Source organism: Heteronotia binoei, chromosome 16 (genome assembly GCF_032191835.1).
Source record: "Heteronotia binoei isolate CCM8104 ecotype False Entrance Well chromosome 16, APGP_CSIRO_Hbin_v1, whole genome shotgun sequence".
In the NCBI taxonomy this organism is placed as follows: Eukaryota; Metazoa; Chordata; class Lepidosauria; order Squamata; family Gekkonidae; genus Heteronotia; species Heteronotia binoei.
The window spans coordinates 44713946-44731584 of NC_083238.1; the positions used below are offsets into that span (position 1 = coordinate 44713946).

The 17639-nt window shown below is 46.8% G+C and overlaps 1 protein-coding gene across 1 annotated transcript in view; it reads left to right on the forward strand.

The window, feature by feature from the left end:
• Positions 1–17162, forward strand: part of NDUFS1 (NADH:ubiquinone oxidoreductase core subunit S1) — a 29910-nt gene extending 12748 nt beyond the window's left edge. The window contains exons 10-19 of the mRNA XM_060256871.1: positions 1157–1271; positions 1967–2112; positions 4267–4395; positions 6552–6681; positions 7633–7793; positions 10082–10236; positions 13402–13577; positions 15036–15170; positions 15319–15391; positions 16818–17162. Coding sequence (XP_060112854.1) covers positions 1157–1271; positions 1967–2112; positions 4267–4395; positions 6552–6681; positions 7633–7793; positions 10082–10236; positions 13402–13577; positions 15036–15170; positions 15319–15391; positions 16818–16909 — 1312 coding nt within the window. The 3' untranslated portion in view covers positions 16910–17162. The remainder of the gene's footprint in view (positions 1–1156; positions 1272–1966; positions 2113–4266; positions 4396–6551; positions 6682–7632; positions 7794–10081; positions 10237–13401; positions 13578–15035; positions 15171–15318; positions 15392–16817) is intronic.
• Positions 17163–17639: the final 477 nt, after the last annotated feature.

Sequence of the window (17639 nt, forward strand, 5' to 3'; positions counted from 1 at the left end):
TCCCCTCATGCTACTGTTTTCTCCCAACCTTCAGTCATGCAGGGATTTTCTATACCCAAGCTCAAGCACTGGGCAGCCCCACAGTGCCAAATAAAAACCTCTTCTGTACATAGCTCCTGCATGTGGATTTTTTGACCCACCCTCTGAAGCCCATTGTTCAGAATAAGAGATCCTGATGATTATTTGGCAGCTGACGAAGTGCATTACTATGAAATCTGATACTACTGGATCTTCCTCAGTCTTTAAAATGCCAGAGGACCAGGGGTGGAATTCTAGCAGGAACTCCTTTGCATATTAGGCCACACCCCCTTGATGTAGCCAATCCTCTAAGAGCTTACAAAAAAGAGCCTTGTAAGCTCTTGGAGGATTGGCTACATCAGGGGTGTGTGGCTTAATATGCAAAGGAGCTCCTGCTAGAATTCCACCCCTGCAGAGGACTAGTATGTTTTTGGCTGCCATAGGTTATTTGGGCTGCCATAGGTTATTCCTCCAGGAGGAAGGGCCATGGCTCAGTGGTAGAGCATCTGCTCAGCATACAGAAGATCTCAGGTTCAGTCCCTGGCATCACTGGTTTAAAGAATCTGGCAGTAGACAACGTGAAAGCCCCTCTGTCTGAGACCCTGGAGAGCTGCTGCCAATCTGAACAGACAAGACTGACCTTGAGAGACCAAAAGTCTGATTCATTGTAAGGCGGCTTCACATGCGATAGCTCGAGAGCTAGTTTGGTGTAGTAGTTAATTGTGTGGACTCTTATCTGGGAGAACCGGGTTTGATTCCCCACTCCTCCACTTGCACCTGCTGGAATGACCTTGGGTTAGCCATAGCTTTCACAGGAGTTGTCTTTGAAAGGGCAGTTGCTGTCTCTCAGCCCCACCTACCTCACAGGGTGTCTGTTGCGGGGGGGGGAGGGTTAGGAGATTGTGACCACTCTGAGACTCAGAGTTTAGGGCGGGATATAAATCCAATTTCTCCTTCTCCTCCTCCTTCTCCTCCTCCTCCCCCCTTCCTCCCCCCTTCCTCTGTTAAAAGCATCCCTGTTTCTGAAAGGATAGTGCACTTAAATAGCTCAGAATGAATTAGGTATACCGGTGCGGTGTTAGATAGATAATGGACGTTAGTTCTTTAGCTGTTGTTTAGCTCAATCTGAACTTTGCAGGTTTGCTTATGATGGTCTGAAACGTCAGCGCCTCATTGAACCCATGGTGAGAAACGAAGAAGGCCTTTTCACTTCTGTGTCGTGGGAGGATGCCTTGAGCCGTGTTGCAGGAGTGGTAAGAGCCTTTGCTTCTAACACTGCTGATTGGGGGACAGGCTTCTTACAGTACATCTGGACACTGACATCAAACTGCAAGGAGCAGATCCTGTAATTTGAGGAAGGGCTTTAAAATTAAACAGTGTTCCCTGTTTCAGAATTTGTTGACTGCCCTGTGGCGCAGAGTGGTAAAGCTGCAGTGCTGCAGTCTGAGCTCTCTGCTCATGACCTGAGTTCGATCCCAGCGGAAGCTGGTTCAGGTAGCCGGCTTGAGGTTGACTCAGCCTTCCATCCTTCCGAGGTGGGTAAAATGAGTACCCAGCTTGCTGAGGGGAAAGTGTAGATGACGGGGGAAGGCAATGGCAAACCACTCCGCAAAAAGTCTGCCCTGAAAACATTGTGATGCGACATCACCCCAGCGTCAGAAACAACTGGTGCTTGCACAGGGGACTACGTTACCACATCGCTGTTTTGCAATAAGAACACTTTTGCTGCTTCTAGTGTGTGTTTTGTGAAAGATCAGGGATTGGATACCAGAAAACCTATTCTGTCAGGAATGACACGTTTCCACTATTGGAACAGATCTACAGCATCAGGCTCAGGAGTATTGATTTGCTAAAGGCAGATAGTTTGTTTCTCTTTGAGAACACAATGTGTATTTTGCCAGCAAACTTCCTATTTCACCTCATGGCATTTTGTGTGTCGCCTTTAAAGCTTCAGGGTGCCCAGGGCAATGAGGTAGCTGCCATCGCTGGAGGCCTGGTGGATGCGGAGGCGCTTGTCGCTCTCAAAGACCTGCTGAACAGAGTGAACTCTGACAACCTGTGCACTGAAGAAGTGTTCCCTACTGCAGGAGCTGGGTAAGATCCTGTAAGCAGACACTTTTAATGAAGGATCGAGGGCGTACACTGGGATTAAGCTTTGTGAGCTGATTTTTATTTTTCTTGCCATCAAGTCGCAGCTGATTTGGGGTGACGGTGTATATATGTAATGTATTGTATTGTATATATGTAATGTAACAGTCTGCTTCTCTGCCGCCGCCGCCCCCCCCCCCCCCGCCCCCAATTTCAAATATCTGTGTGGTTTAGTTTGGTTCATTTGGTTGGAGCTCTTGTTTTCAGTTTCCAGTTTTGTATGCTTGCGGAAGTTTTCAGTTGTTGGTTGTTGGAGGGTTAAGCAGTTGGTATTTTGAGCCAGCTTGTCTCTGCTGAGTGGACCTAAGAACAGATGCCTGAGAGAGTACTTTAACCTGGGAACCTGCAGCCAAAGGGAGACATTACAGCAACCACATGGGGTTCTCAAGTCAAGAGATGTTCAGATGTTTTGCCATTGCATGCCTCTGCATTGGAGATCCAGTTTGGTGTAGTGGTTAAGTGCGCGGAGTCTTATCTGGGAGAACTGGGTTTGATTCCCCACTCCTCTACGCAGCTGCTGGAATGGCCTTGGGTCAGCCATCGCTCTCGTAGGACTTGTCCTTGAAAGGGCAGCTGCTGGGAGAGCTCTCTCAGTCCCACTTACCTCATAGGGTGTCTGTTGTGGGGGGAGTGGAAGGTAAAATGGGGCAGTGATGCTCTGTATTCTTGTGCTTGGAGGGGGCAGTGGAAGGGCTTCTAGCCCCACCGGTGGACCTCTTGATGGCACTTGGGTTTTTTTGACCACTGTGTGACACAGAGTGTTGGACTGGATGATTGGCCTGATCCAACATTGGTCTGATCCAACATGGCTTCCAGCCCCACTGGTGGACCTCTTGATGGCACTTGGGGTTTTTTTTGGCCACTGTGTGACACAGAGTGTTGGACTGGATGGGCCACTGGCCTGATCCAACATGGCTTACGTTCTTATGTTCTTAAAGGAGATTGTGACCGTTCTGAGACTCTCAGATTCAGAGTATAGGGCGGGATATAAATCCAATATCATCGTCATGACCCTGGACTTTCTTGGAGGTCTCCCATCCAAACATTAGCCAGAGTCAATCCTACTTAGCTTCTAAGATCTGACAAGATTGGGCTATCCAGGTCAGGGCTAATGCTACCATGGAGAAATTAGAAACATTTCATGGTGGAACAGCATATGTTGGGTTTTAGCTAGAGAGAGGTCGATCTTGACAGAAGGAGGTCACTATGATGGTACTTACTTGTGGACTTCTAGACTGTTCCGTGCAAAGTGCTGTGCCATTTTTATTTTCCTTTCTCATGAAAACATACCTTAATAGAGTGTTTCCCAACCTTTTTGGTATGGTGACCCACAAATACAAAATTTACTCTGTATGGTGGCCCTTTCATGACTAGTCCCAGGTTTTTTGACACCATGACCTTGTGGCCCATCTAGTCCAGTCCTGCATTTTCTACAGCAGCAAACCAGATGCTGAGAAACCTACAAACAATACACAGAGAGCACAGCTGTCCCTAAGCCAGTGGCATTCCGTTTTCTCCTCTGTCCAGCTACTACTGTGAAGTTACTAGGTGCTGGACAATTTCTCCTCCTCATTGTTGCAAAGGGAGAATGTGAGACTTTGACGAGGAGGACAAGGAGAAAGAGGGCAGGAGCAACCATTAGGGAAGACCGGCCTGCGACCCACTTCCAGAGCTTTTGTAACCAGTTTTGGCTCTTGACCCTCACTCTGAGAAATGCTGCATTAATAGAATGTGTATTGTCATTCACTTCATATGGAAGGAAGAGAAGATACCCATATATCAGGGGTGGCCAATGGTAGCTCTCCAGATGTTTTTTGCCTACAACTCCCATCAGCCCCAGCCAGCATGGCCAATGGCTGGGGCTGATGGGAATTGTAGGCAGAAAACATCTGGAGAGCTACCGTTGGCCACCCCTGCCATATATCATTTTTGCTATTTTGAGGCTTTCGTTGCATGTTGGAAACAAGCAGTGGGAGAAGCCTTGCTTGGACTTTGTTTCTAGCTTAAAATAATGTTTTTCCTGGTGCTGCTACTTCTCAGCCCTTCCTGCCTGAGCTCCATGCTCAGCTCTTTCTAATTGACTTGTGTCTCTTGTTACAGAACAGACTTACGGTCCAGCTACCTTCTTAATACCACGATTGCTGGAGTGGAAGAGGCAGATGTCTTGCTTCTGGTTGGCACCAATCCTCGCTTCGAGGCACCGCTGTTCAATGCCAGAATCCGGAAAAGGTTGGTCCTAAGACAAAAGAATCACTCCTTGTGCAAACTCTTGAGAGCCAGCTTGGTGTAGTGGTTAAGTGCACACACTCTTACCTGGGAGAACTGGGTTTGATTCTCCACTCCTCCACTTGCACCTGCTGGGATGGCCTTGGGTCACCCATAGCTCTGGCAGAGGTTGTCCTTGAAAGGGCAGCTGCTGTGAGAGTCCTCTCAGCCCCACCCACCTCACAGGGTGTCTGCTGTGGGGGAGGAAGATAAAGGAGATTGTGAGCCACTCTCTGAAATTCAGAGTTGAGGGCAGGATATAAATCCAATACTACTACTACTTAACATGGGTTGTGGGCTGGGCTCTGATTTGAAAAGGAAACTTGGAGTAGTTATACCAATAAAGGTGATGATGATGATGAACTTGGGGTAGAGTTCTGAATATAGACACCAGTTTTCATTCCAGCATCCTACTCTGTAAAATAGATTTGTATTACAACTAATGTTTCCTCTAAACGGCAGAGTCTTGCGAGCAAAAATTCTACTGGTATTAAGGTTGTGAGTTACTGCATAAATTATTGTGCTCTGGGGCCATTTTTCTGGAGCTAAGAGAAAAATGCGTGAGCTGGAGGCTAAAAATCTGTGAGCGAGCTCACACTAACTCAGCTTAGAGGGAACACTGATTACAACGTAGTTTGCATAGATCCAGGTGGGCAGCCTTGTTGGTCTGAAACAGAAGAACAAAGTTTGAATTCGGTGGCCCCTTTAAGACCAACAAAAGCTTCATTCGAGGTATAAACTTTTGTGTGCAAGCTTCTGAAGAAGTGTGCTTGTATATGGAAGCTTATACCTTGAATAAAACTTTGTCGGTCTTAGAGGGGCTACTGACTCCAATGTATTTTGCAGTACTTCTCTTCCCCACCCTTCTTTCCTGGCCCTTTACTGGGGAATCATGCAGGGGATGATGGGGGGGGGGGAGTTTATATGTTACGCACAGAGGTCTGTCCTAACATTTGTACCAGATTTCATTTTGGTATCTTTATGTTCAATGGAGTCAGTTGTGATGGTAAGTGCTATCAAGTTGTAGCTGACTTATGGCAACCCCGTAGGGTTATCAAAGGAGGAGATGAACAAAGGCAGTTTTCCATTGCCCGCTTCGGTGTAGCAACCCTGGACTTCTCCCAGATAAGAGTGTCACACACTTAATTTAATTTAAGTTAATTTTTTCGATTTATATCCCACCCTATCCTTCAAGCAGGCTCAGGGCGGCTTGCAACAAGAAGACAACATACGAGCAACATTTTAGAATTAGGATCCACATATCAAGATTAAAATAGCATCATAAAAACGGGTATTACCAAATCAGAGGCAACATAGTAAACAATACTGTCATGACCCAGATGGGTTGCTGCCTAACACTGCCACCACTCTGGATTGATGGTCCCTTGGGAAGGCCCAGAGTGCCCTCCCAAGCCCAACCAAAAACGCCCCTTTAAGCCGAGGAAAAAAGCCAGGCGTGATGACCAGGCCGAGAACACTAAAAAAAGATAAAGGTTTATTAATACAGAAATGGGCATTTGAACAAGGCAAGGTGCTTAATAGATGTAACTGTGTATAAAGGAAAATAAAAATAAACCCTAATGCGGCTACCTGTACTTCCTCTAGCCTGTTAGTTATCTGGGCCCACAGCCCTTTCCCCCCAGGCCGACTGCCTGTGACTCACTTTACCTTCCGAGCAAGGGAGCCTTCTCTCAGCCACAGACTATCCTCTCAGTCTGACTCTGTGAGAGAAAAGAACACAGTTCCACAGCCCATGAAGTTTATGTATCAATCCTCTTACACAATCCCTGGACACTAATTGGTTACAGTGGGCACCAAGCGTTGTGGGGATTGTAGGCTGTGTCTTCTTTCTACTCCCACACTGATCTTTAGGCCCAGGCCTCCCTAGGCCTTGTCTCCCAGTCCTGCACAGATCATGACAAATAATTTAACCACTACACTAATATGGGAAAGAAGAGAGAATATCTTTTTATGGGCTCTCAAACAGTTAATAAAGCTTTCTGTGCAGAGGAACTCTTTGCAGGATAAGTAGGTACCTGCATATCAGTGAAATGGCTATAGCAAGGCTGTATTGAACATTACAGATCCTTAATAGCGCCTTGCTTTTGGTCCCTTTTCAGCTGGCTACACAATGAGCTGCAAGTAGCCCTCGTGGGCAGTCCGGTCGACTTGACGTACACCTACGACCATCTGGGAGATTCCCCGCAGCTGCTCCTGGAGATAGCCTCAGGAAAACATCCATTCAGCAAGGTACCTTGTAATTTTAAAAAAGGGAAACCCACCGCAGAACCCACAGCGCAGATCCCAAACCGAGTGATACTTTTGCGCAGAGGGTTTTCGCCAAGGTCATTTGCTACGCAGAACTGACCTATTCAATACATAAGTATTGGGTTGATAAACATGCCGGGCAAGATTTAATTTACTGAATGCATTTCAAAAGCTACGCTGGTCTGCCAGTGTCCAGATGGGAGGCATCTAACTGAGCCGATTTAGGGTGGAGAGAATTCCTCGACTGTGCACAGATCACCAATTAATGTTTGCAGGGCTTTTTTTGTAGAAAAAGCCCAGCAGGAAGTCATTTGCCTGTTAGGCCACACCCGCTGACATCACCATTGTTTTCCACAGGGCTTTTTTGTAGGAAGAAGTCCAGCAGGAGCTTATTTGCATATTAGGCCACACCCAATGACACCGAGCCAGCCGGGACTGCGTTCCTGCTCAAAAACAGCCCTGAATGTTTGAAAATCACTTCCCTAGGAAAGCAACATCACCTTAATCGCTGCCGTGTTGATTTCCTTCCTTGCGAGACCAGCGCAATAAATTCCTGGTGTTGCACTGCTCTCCTTCATGTAAAGTAGACTGGAGCAGTGTTCCCTCTAAGCTGAGTTAGCACGAGCTAGCTCACAGGTTTTTGGCCTCCAGCTCACACCTTTTTATCTTAGCTCAGGAAAAATGGCCCCAGAGCACACTCATTGCTGCAGGAGCCCACAGCTTTCATGCCAGGAGCTCACAAAGTGGAATTTTTGCTCACAAGACTCAGCAGCTTAGAGGGAACATTGGACAGGGGAACACAAAGCCCACCACGTATCGGTGGCAAATCAGATTTTGAAATTGTGTTAAAATCATTGTCTTGAAAATGGGCTTGTCGTCTCGGTGTTGTAGCCGCAGAGTGATTTTTCCCATTCTCTTGCTTCTTCTGCTCAGATCCTGAACCAGGCCAAAAAGCCAATGGTGGTGGTTGGCAGCACAGTACTTCAGCGGGAGGATGGAGCGGCTATCCATTCAGCCATTTCCACCATTGCCCAAAATGCAAAGACCAAAAGCGGAGCTGATGCCGAGTGGAAAGTCCTGAACATCCTTCATAGGTTTGCTATTCTGTTGGATCCGATGGAAGGGGCATAAGAGTTTCCCAGCACAGATCTGCTGGCCGCAGCCATCCCAAGGCTCAAGTGCAACTATAGAGCTCCTGGAAATGTTGGGTTGCGCCTAGAAATGGCTGGTTTCTGTGCTCTCATTGCGCTTTAGCAGGGGTGGCCGAACTGTGGCTCTGGAGTGACGTGTGGCTCTTTCACACATATTGTGTGGCTCTCAAAGCCTCCATCGGCCAGCTTGGAGAAGGCATTTGTCTCTTTAAATCACATTGCCAAGCCAGCCAACAGCTTGGAGAATACATTTAAAGTTAAAGCTACTTTCTTTCCACCTCCCTCCCTCCCTTCCTTTCTTCCACATTTATTCTGTGTGGCTCTTCTGGTAAGCAAATTTGGCCACCCCTGCGCTATAGCAGTTTCTCCTTTGTCCATACAGGAAAATCCAGATGTGAGTGATTTCTGTAATGCAGTGGGTTGGATCCAGACTAGATTTTCCAGTAACTGAAAGGGCGAGGCAATTTCTGCCCTCCCACTGCAGGCCTCTCGCAAGTTTATTCATTTATATTTTTGACTGCCCTTCCTGATAGCCGGGCACAGGGCAGTTAACAAGAGAGTTATAGATTACGGTATATAAAACCAGAATAAACAATAAAACATTAAAGTACTTAAAAAGATGGTTTCTGAATCCTGGTGACTCCTGTTTCCCCCTCCTCGGAGCAGCATTTTGTGGAGATCACTGCACTGCGGGAGTGGAGCTCGAAAGATCCATCCTGCTAGTGGAAAGCTTACTCTGTAGCTGACCAATGAGAATGCAGCATCCTGTAATGTGTGTTGGTGGCTATGGTGACAGATTCTACCTTATGATATAGGACAAGGGTGGCCAAACTGTGGCTCGGGAGCCACATGTGGCTCTTTCACACATATTGTGTGGCTGTCGAAGCCCCCACCCCCTTGTTGGTCAGCTTGGAGAAGGCATTTCTCCCTTTAAATCACTTCTCCGAGCCAAGCCAGCTGGCAGCTTGGAAAATACATTTAAAGTTAAAGTTGCTTTCTTTCCATCTCCTCCCTCCCCCATCTTATTTGTCTGCCTTCCTGGCTTCCTTCCTGTCTTGCGGCTCTCAAACATCTGGCGTTTATTCTATGTGGCTCTTACCTTAAGCAAGTTTGGCCACCCTGATATAGGAGCAAACAATTCTGGCCATCTGAATGGGACGTGGTGGTGGTGGAGGAAAGTACCGTCAAGTTGCAGCTGACTTATAGTGACCCTTCCTGGGGCTTTCCAGGCAAGAGATGCTCGGAGGTGGTTTGCCATTGCCTCCCTCTGCGTCGCAACCCTGGACTTCCTTGGTGGTCTCCCATCCAAATGCTGACCAGGGCCCAACCCTGCTTAGCTTCCGAGATCTGACAGGAACGGGCTAGCCTGGGCCATCGAGGTCAGGCCACACCCTCATAAAAGGTCTCTAGTAGGATACAATTCAGATTTAAGATATAAATTTACTTCCAGTCCTGAGCATGAGCAACTTATTTAGTTCCCCACAGATCAGATATATAGCCTACGCACAAAATTATGCTCTGCATAATTCATTTTCTTCCATCTCACTTCAGCCACGTGTTCCCTTCTGGCAGCTTCAAGGCCTCCTGGAGGCAGGCGTTCTTCTAGCGCAAGGGTGGCCAAACTGCGACTTGGGAACCACATGTGGCTCTTGCACACATATTTTGTGGCTCTTGAAGTCCCCACCACCTTCTCTTTAAATCAGCCGAAGCAGTGGCTTGGAGAATGCCTATGAAGTTAAAACTATCTTTCCACCTTCCTTCCTTCCTTCCTTCCTTCCTTCCTTCCTTCCTTCCTTCCTTCCTTCCTTCCTTCCTTCCTTCCTTCCTTCCTTCCTTCCTTCCTTCCTTCCTTCCTTCCTTCCTTCCTTCCTTCCTTCCTTCCTTCCTTCCTTCCTTCCCTCCCTCCCTCCCTCCCTCCCTCCCTCCCTCCCTCCCTCCGTCTTCTGGCTCTCACTCAAACATCTGACATTTGTGTCTTGTGGCTCTTTCGCTAAGCAAGTTTGGCGACCCTTGTTCTAGTGCCTCAGTCACACACGCTCAGCCTACTTCGCAGGGTTGTTGTGAGGGTAAAGTGGACTGAGAAAACAATGTGTGCTGTTTTGGGTCCCCACTGGGGAGGAGAGGTGGTAAGGTGATAGTGAAGCCGCTAAAGCGGGGACACCTGACAAATGGTAGTGTGTTTCTTTGACTATTAGAGTATATAGGGTGAAACAGTCATTTTTTCTGTGCAGGGTTGCCAGCCAAGTAGCTGCTCTTGACCTAGGCTACAAACCAGGAGTGGATGCGATCCGGAAGGACCCTCCAAAAGTGCTGTACCTCTTAGGGGCCGATGAGGGTTGCATTAGTCATGAGGATTTGCCCAGGAATTGCTTTATCATCTACCAGGGTAAGTGGAACTGCAGCAGGCATGGTAATAGTTATAGTGTTCCTCTAAACCAGGGGTGTCAAAAGGTGCAGCCTGTGGGTCTGATCCGGGCTTCTATCCACCTGCAAAGAACTGCCTGTTTTCTGCTTCCTTCTCCCTCTCTCCTACTTTTACGCCATTTTTGTATTTCTCTCCTGCGATTGAGGCAGCTGAGACAGCAGCTTCTCACTCTTTCTCTCTTCCCCCCTCCCTATTCCCCAAGTGAGGAGGGGCCTTACCCAGTGGAGCAGCTTGGCTCTATAGCTCTGCTGTGTGATTGAGAGAGAGAGAGAGAGAGAGCATTTTGCCAGCAAAATTCAGAAGGCTTTTGCATTTGGTTAGAAAAGAGGTTCAGGAATGGCTTTTCTCCTAATGAAAATAATGTGGTGAGCATTTTGCCAGCAAAACAGAAGGCTTATGCATCTGGTTAAAGAGGTTCAGAACTGACTTACTCCTAAATTAAAACAAGCCAGAAACAAAACTCTCCGTCTTGAATATTATTACAAATATGTAGAAATTTATCAATATTGTCTATATATAAATCTCATACAAATTTATATCATATTCATAGCTATTCATTCGTAGACAACAGTGCAAGCATGTATCAACATCCAAATATCAGTGACTTGAAAATTACAGAGCTTAGTCATGCAATTTTTTCAACTACTAAACCATTCAGTTACACATGTGATAATGGCAGTGCACAAAGACACAATTATATTCCTCTTGATTGATTTTTATGACTACAGAGTCCGTTTCATGCCTTCTTCAGGGGAATATGAATTCATATTTTTTTTGTCTTGCTGAGAATCTGGTGTATCTATAGGCTTCCTCTTTGCTGCCCCACCTTGTTCTCACAGCACTAGCCAGTCCCAATTAGAATGAGCCAAGCTGCTTCAGTATTTATCCATTGAAATCATACAATATCAGTGGTTCATCCTGTTTCTTTAGTATCACGCTCAATGGTGTCCAGTTTGGTGTAGTGGTTAAGTGCTCTTATCTGGGAGGACCGGGTTTGATTCCCCACTCCTCCACTTGCAGTTGCTGGAATGGCCTTGGGTCAGCCATAGCTTTTGTATTTGTCCTTGAAAAGGCAGCTGCTGGGAGAGCCCTCTCAGCCCCACCTACTTCACAGGGTGTCTGCTGTGGGGTTGGGGGGGGGGAAGGTGAAGGAGACTGTAACCGCTCTGAGATTCAGAGTATAAGGTGGGATATAAATCCAACATCATTGTCGTCTTCTTCATTGTCTTCGTCATTTTCTTGTCTTCTATTCAGTGCTTCTGATATTCTTGCCTTCCACCTCTCTTTTCAACAGTAAGGGCCGGGCCTGACTTGTATAGCAAGCCCCGTCTCATCAGATCTCGAAAGCTAAGCAGGGCTGACCCTGACAAGCACTTGGAAGGGAGACCTCCAAAGGGAAATCAGAGCCAGGGCACAGAGGCAGGTGTATCAAGTCAGCTCTCTGAAAAACATCCAGAGGTCACCATGACTTCCAGGCACGCAAGCACTCATATGAACCTATGAAACTGCCTTCTACTGAATCAGACCCTCAGTCCATCAAAGTCAGTATTGTCTACTCAGACTGGCAGCGGCTCTCCAGGGTCTCAAGCTGAGGTTTTTCACGCCTATTTGCCTGGACCCTTTTTAGCTGGAGATGCCGGGGATTGAAACAGGGACCTTCTGCTTACCAAGCAGATGCTCTACCACTGAGCCACTATCCCTCCACACTCGCTCTCGCCCACAAAACACTAAACAACAACAAGGACTAGGGAAGGAATCTGCCTGGGAACTAGCTGGAAGATGGGGGGGGGGGGAAGCTGAAGAGTTGGTAGGAGCTGTTTAGTGCATGGAAAAGCAAGAGGAGGCGGGAACTGGCCAAGGGTACCCAACAAAACCTGGATGGGCCCTGGGTGGATCACTATACCAGAAAGTGTGGAAACTGCTGCTTTAAAAAGCTTCCCTCCCAAGCACGCGCTCTCTAATCCAAGGAATTCCCATGGGATGGAATTCAGTGAACCTTACTTTTGGCCAGGAGGGACCCCAAAGTGGCTTGCTAAGCCTCTGGAAGTGAGTTGCAGGCCGGCCCTCCCATAGGGCCATTCCCACCTTCTGCATCATTCTTTTTCTCCTTGTCTTCCTTTGAGAAATTCTCACATTCCTGTCTTCTAGCTCTCTCTTCAGCTGTAAGATCAGGGCAAGCCCAATCTCATCAGAACTTGAAAGCTAAGAATCCTGGCAAGTACTTGGAAGGGAGACCTCCAAAGGAATATCAGATCCTCCCGGAGGCAGATGTATCAAGCCAGCTTTCTCAAAAATGTCCCTTGAGAGGTCACCATGACTTCCGGGCATGCAAGCACTCTCTTGCTCTCACCCACAAAACACTAAACAGCAACAACAAGGGCTGGGGGAGGAATCTTAAGAGTTGGTAGGAGCTGTCCAGTGCATGGAAAAGCAGGAGGAGAAGGGAACTGGCCAAGGGTACCCCAAAAACTTGGATGGGCCCTGGGTGGATCACCATACCAGGAAGATTGGACACTGCTGCTTTAAGAGCTTCCATCCCCAGCTGTCTAATAAACCAAGGAATTCCCATGGGTCGGAATGCAGCGAACCTGACTTTTGATCGGGGAGAGCTTCTGATTAACAACTCAGCTTCAAAGCCTTCATAGAAGCCCCTCCTATTTTGTGTGTTGTTTAAAAGGCTTTGTAGCTCTGCCATCTAAGAGTGGCTTGAACAATGCGTTAACAGTGGTTTAACCAGCTCATCAAGTGTATAATTGCAGAAAGGCAATTACAGATATCAAATTGGAGAGGGGGGGGGAGGAGGCAGGCAAGAACGCAAACTTCTGCCAGAAAGACTGTACTGGAATTGTGGCAAGAATTATAAAGTATAAGTATGTGTCACGAACTGGTGGGGGGGGGGATGGTGGATATGGGGGGAGAGCGAGCCCTCTTAATAGAGGGTTAATGAATAAAAGAGCTCTTCCTTTTAGAGTAGAAGAACAAGCTAACTCTATTTCTGAGCATAATCAAGGCCTCTCTTCAGTTAAAGGAGCGTGCATTTGCCTGAACGAGACTCCAAGCCACGCCGGTTGTACCAGTGAAGTCCCCCAGCAATGCTAATGCCGCTTCCACTGCTACTTGTTTCAGGGCACCATGGCGACGTTGGAGCCCCGATGGCTGACGTCATTCTCCCCGGAGCTGCTTACACCGAGAAAGCTGCAACCTACGTAAACACCGAGGGCAGAGCTCAGCAAACTCGAGTTGCAGTCACGCCACCTGGCATGGCAAGAGAAGACTGGAGAATTATTAGAGCAGTTTCCGAGGTACTGCAAGCGTAAGAAAAATTAATTGCCGGGGCATGAGAGTCAGGGCTCGCAGGAGTACTGCTGCGGTAAAAAAAAAAGGAAATGTGCTCCCTTGAATCTTCTTGCAGCATCGATGTGGAATCTCATAAATCTATCAGCATTTTAAATTCAGTTTCAGGATTGTTTTACAATCTGCTTTTAACCGTTAAGCTCCCTTGGTGGCCCTGATTGGGCAAGAAGGCAGAATATGAATTCTGTATGTAAATAAAATTAATCCTGTTAAAAAAAGAAGAGAGGAATAATAGAATCATAGAGTTGGAACGGACCTCCGGGGTAATCTAGTCTGACCTCCACAATACAGGAAATTCACAAAAATTCCTCACCCCCCGTGACCGCTCCTCCATGCCCAGAAGATGGCAAAAAACCCTCTAGGATCCCTGACCAAATTGGCCTAGAGAAAAGTTGCTTCCTGACCCCTAAAGTGGCAATCAGCATTTCCTTGGGTGGGTAAGAAAGGGCCACGAGAACCAGAGCTTTTTTTTTTTTGAGCAGGAATACACAGGAACACAGTTCTGGCTAACTTGGCACCAGGGGTGTGGCCTAATATGCAAATGAGTTCCTGCTGGGCTTTTTCTAAAAAAAAAGCCCTGGAGAGAGCTAAGCACTAAGGCAACCATTCCAGCCCTCCCTCTCATGAACTGCCTATGAGGGCGGGGTTGGATGAGGAAATCTGTCTTGGGATTCCCTGGAAAAGTCAGGGAGCAGACTGGATCCTATTTTGGCTTTCAGGTTTAAAATTAGCACATAGTATGTGCTGCATTAGCTCTTGGGAACTCATTCTTAGCGGGATGTTAATACACAGCAAACCTGCCAGTTGTTACCCTGTTGATTATACTTGCACTCAGGGTTTTGGTAGAAAAAGCCCAGTAGGGACTCATTTGCCTATTAGGCCACACTCCTTGGTGTCACCATTGTTTCACATAGGGCTTTTTTTGTAGAAAAAGCCCAGCTGGGACTAATTTGCACATTAGGCCACACCCGCTGACGGCAAGCCAGCCAGAACTGCGTTACTGCTCAAAAAAGCCCTGCTTGCACTAAGCATAAATACAATACTCCAGCGATTCTTCTCAACATTACAGTAACTTCAACCACCTCACTGCAGATATTGACTGTTTTCAGTGCAAGCCAGCATCCTGCGGAATGATTACAGCATCTCACCTGGGATCCCCATGTTTCAGTCACCACTCTACCACGGCAGCTCATTGGGTAACCCTGAGCCAATCACTCTCCGCCCACCTTAACCTACTTCACAGGGCAGCAATTGCAGGGACAAAACAGAGGAGGGGAGTAAGCCAGTTTGGGTCTCCATTCGGGAGGAAAATGGGAGGTAAATCCATAAGACCCAGCAAAAACAATCACAGCAGCATCTTGATTTTTTTTGAATTTGTCCCTCCCTGCCCGTTTTGTCCTTTTCAGCTGGCCGGCATGACCCTCCCCTACGATACCCTCGCTCAAATAAGGAGCAGGTTAGAGGAAGTCTCTCCAAACTTGGTCCGATACGATGATGTGGAAGAAGCGAACTATTTCCACCAGGCAAATGAGCTGTCCAAGGTATGATGTCGCCCTGCTATTCTGTTCTTGCTCAGCTCAGCGAGAACCGGGGCTTCTGCGGCACACTGAGAAGAATACCATGCGCTGTGCGGTGAGCAGAAACAGTGATTTCCCCCCAGAGGTAATTGCTGCATTCTTACAATTGCAGATGGTGAATCAGGAGCTTCTTACCGATCCTCTTGTTCCACCCCAGCTCACAGTTAAAGACTTCTATATGACAGGTACTGTAATTACTGATGCAGGTCAAGGGAGACTTAAACGTGCAGCGTGTGTAACATGCAAATAGTCCATAGTAGGCCTTTAGTACAGTCAGTGAAGAGGCAAAGCAGGGGTTTCACTTCCATATGAAGCACATCAGTTGCTGTTCCAAAGAAGAAACTCTCATGAAGACAGTGAGTAGGGGCAGCGACTGGGTGTGACTGACTGGGACAGTAGAGAGTTGAGTTTGAATGTCCTTTCATCTGTGAAGCTCCCCAGGTGACTTTTGAGCCACCCTTTCCCTCTCCACCTAACCTGCCTGGGGTGGTTGTGAGCAGGGCTTTTTTTGTAGGAAAAGCCCAGCACACACTCATTTGCATATTAGGGCACACCCCCCGTCAAGCCAGCCAGAACTGCATTCTTACTCAAAAAAAGCCCTAGTTGCGAGTATAGAATAAAGAAGGGGAGAACCGTGTTGGCTACCTTGAACTCTTGACAGCACGTTACCAGTGTTCCCTCTAAGCTGAGTTAGCGTGAGCTAGCTCACAAATTTTTAGGCTCCAGCTCACACATTTTTGTCTTAGCTCTGGAAGGATGGTCCCAGAGCACATTAATTTATGCAGCAGCTCACAAATTAGATTTTTTGCTCACAAGACTGCAGCTTAGAGGGAACATTGCATGTTACTAATATTTTTTATTTGCTTTTACATACATGCAATTATGTTGTCTTATGGAGCGGGCCTACTCAGAATCTTGTTCAGGTCTATTCAGTGGGGCTTACACCCAGGAAGATGTTCCTGGGATTGCACTGCTAGAGACTGGGAGTTTAGTAATTCTGGCATATAATATAGTAAGATCTAGGCATGGGCACAAACCAATGCACAAATTGCAATTCATGCATGAATCGGGTCAATTAGTGGCTCGTTCCAAATTGGTTTGGACTTTGGTGTTTTGTTTGGTTTGGTTTTGCAGTGTGTTTTTCCAGACAGCCTGGTGCTGATTCAGTCAGTTCCTAAGCAACACTGGGGGTGGACTTCTGGGAGCCCTAGAAACACCCATAGCAGTGGTCCACAGCTTGATTGGCAGTTCCGGGAGCCAGTCACAGAGCTCCCATTCTGCAGCATGAAGGGAGATTAGTTAGTTGTCATGAACTGAAGTTGAGCTTTTCTGGGGGAGTGTAACGTGGACATTCCAATTCCAATCTTTACCAAACTTGGAGGGTGGATGGAGGGGAGTCTGCTGAAGACTCCCAGTGAGTTTTACACCTCCTGAACCAACAAACTGGTTCAGAAATCAAATGAATCACAAAATGAACCATCATTTCCCTTGGTTTGTTCCCGTGGCTATTAAGAACAGCTCCAGTGGGGTTTGGCCAAGCTGGTGTTCCACAAATACAGCAAGTCTTGGACTGTGACCTTCACAACTGTACATAAATGCTTCTCTTCCCAGATCCTATCAGCAGAGCATCACAGACAATGGCTAAATGTGTGAAAGCTGTTACAGAGGGGGCTAAAGCAGTTGAAGAACCATCCTTCTGTTAAAGAATGAAATCTGGAAGTCCACCAGGCACTTAAGAGTGATTTTTCTCCACTTCTCTTCCCCAGCCACCTGTGGTAGTCAGTTTTTGGGTTCAGACCTTCTTTATTTGAATGCAGGAAAACTTTATTTAAGGCTAATGGTCAGTGTGCATTTAATAATTATGTTTGGCACAATTTACTGTATCTATACATACTTATTATGTATACTGATTGTGTACAAAAATGATGTAAAATTAAAAGAGTTTTACATACGCAAGACTATTTCTCTGTGTTGTGGTTCATCAAAGTCACGGTAAAGTTTGGATACATGTACAATCTACTAGGAGTGTGCAAAAGAAAAAAAAAGGAAAAATTTGTGGCTTAGGTATACTGAGAGATGAGTGGACAGAAATCTGAAATCAAGATTCACAAAGCCAAACAACCTGATTTACTGCAACATCGTTTCAGAAACAGGCTGGAACGGAAGAAGAGGGCAGGGTTAATAGAAAAGAGGAGAGTCTGGCAGAATAAAGTTTAAGTCCAGTGGCACTAAGTCCAATGAAGTTTTAGCCAAGGTATAAGCTTTCATGTGCATGCACACTTCTTCAGGCACTGAAGAAATGCGCATGTGCACAAAAGCTTATACCAAGGGTGGCCAAACTTGTTTTGATGTTTGACAGTGCAAGACATGAACAAATATTAAAAAGGTAAAGGTAGTGACGTGCAAGCACCAGTCGTTTCTGACTCTGGGGTA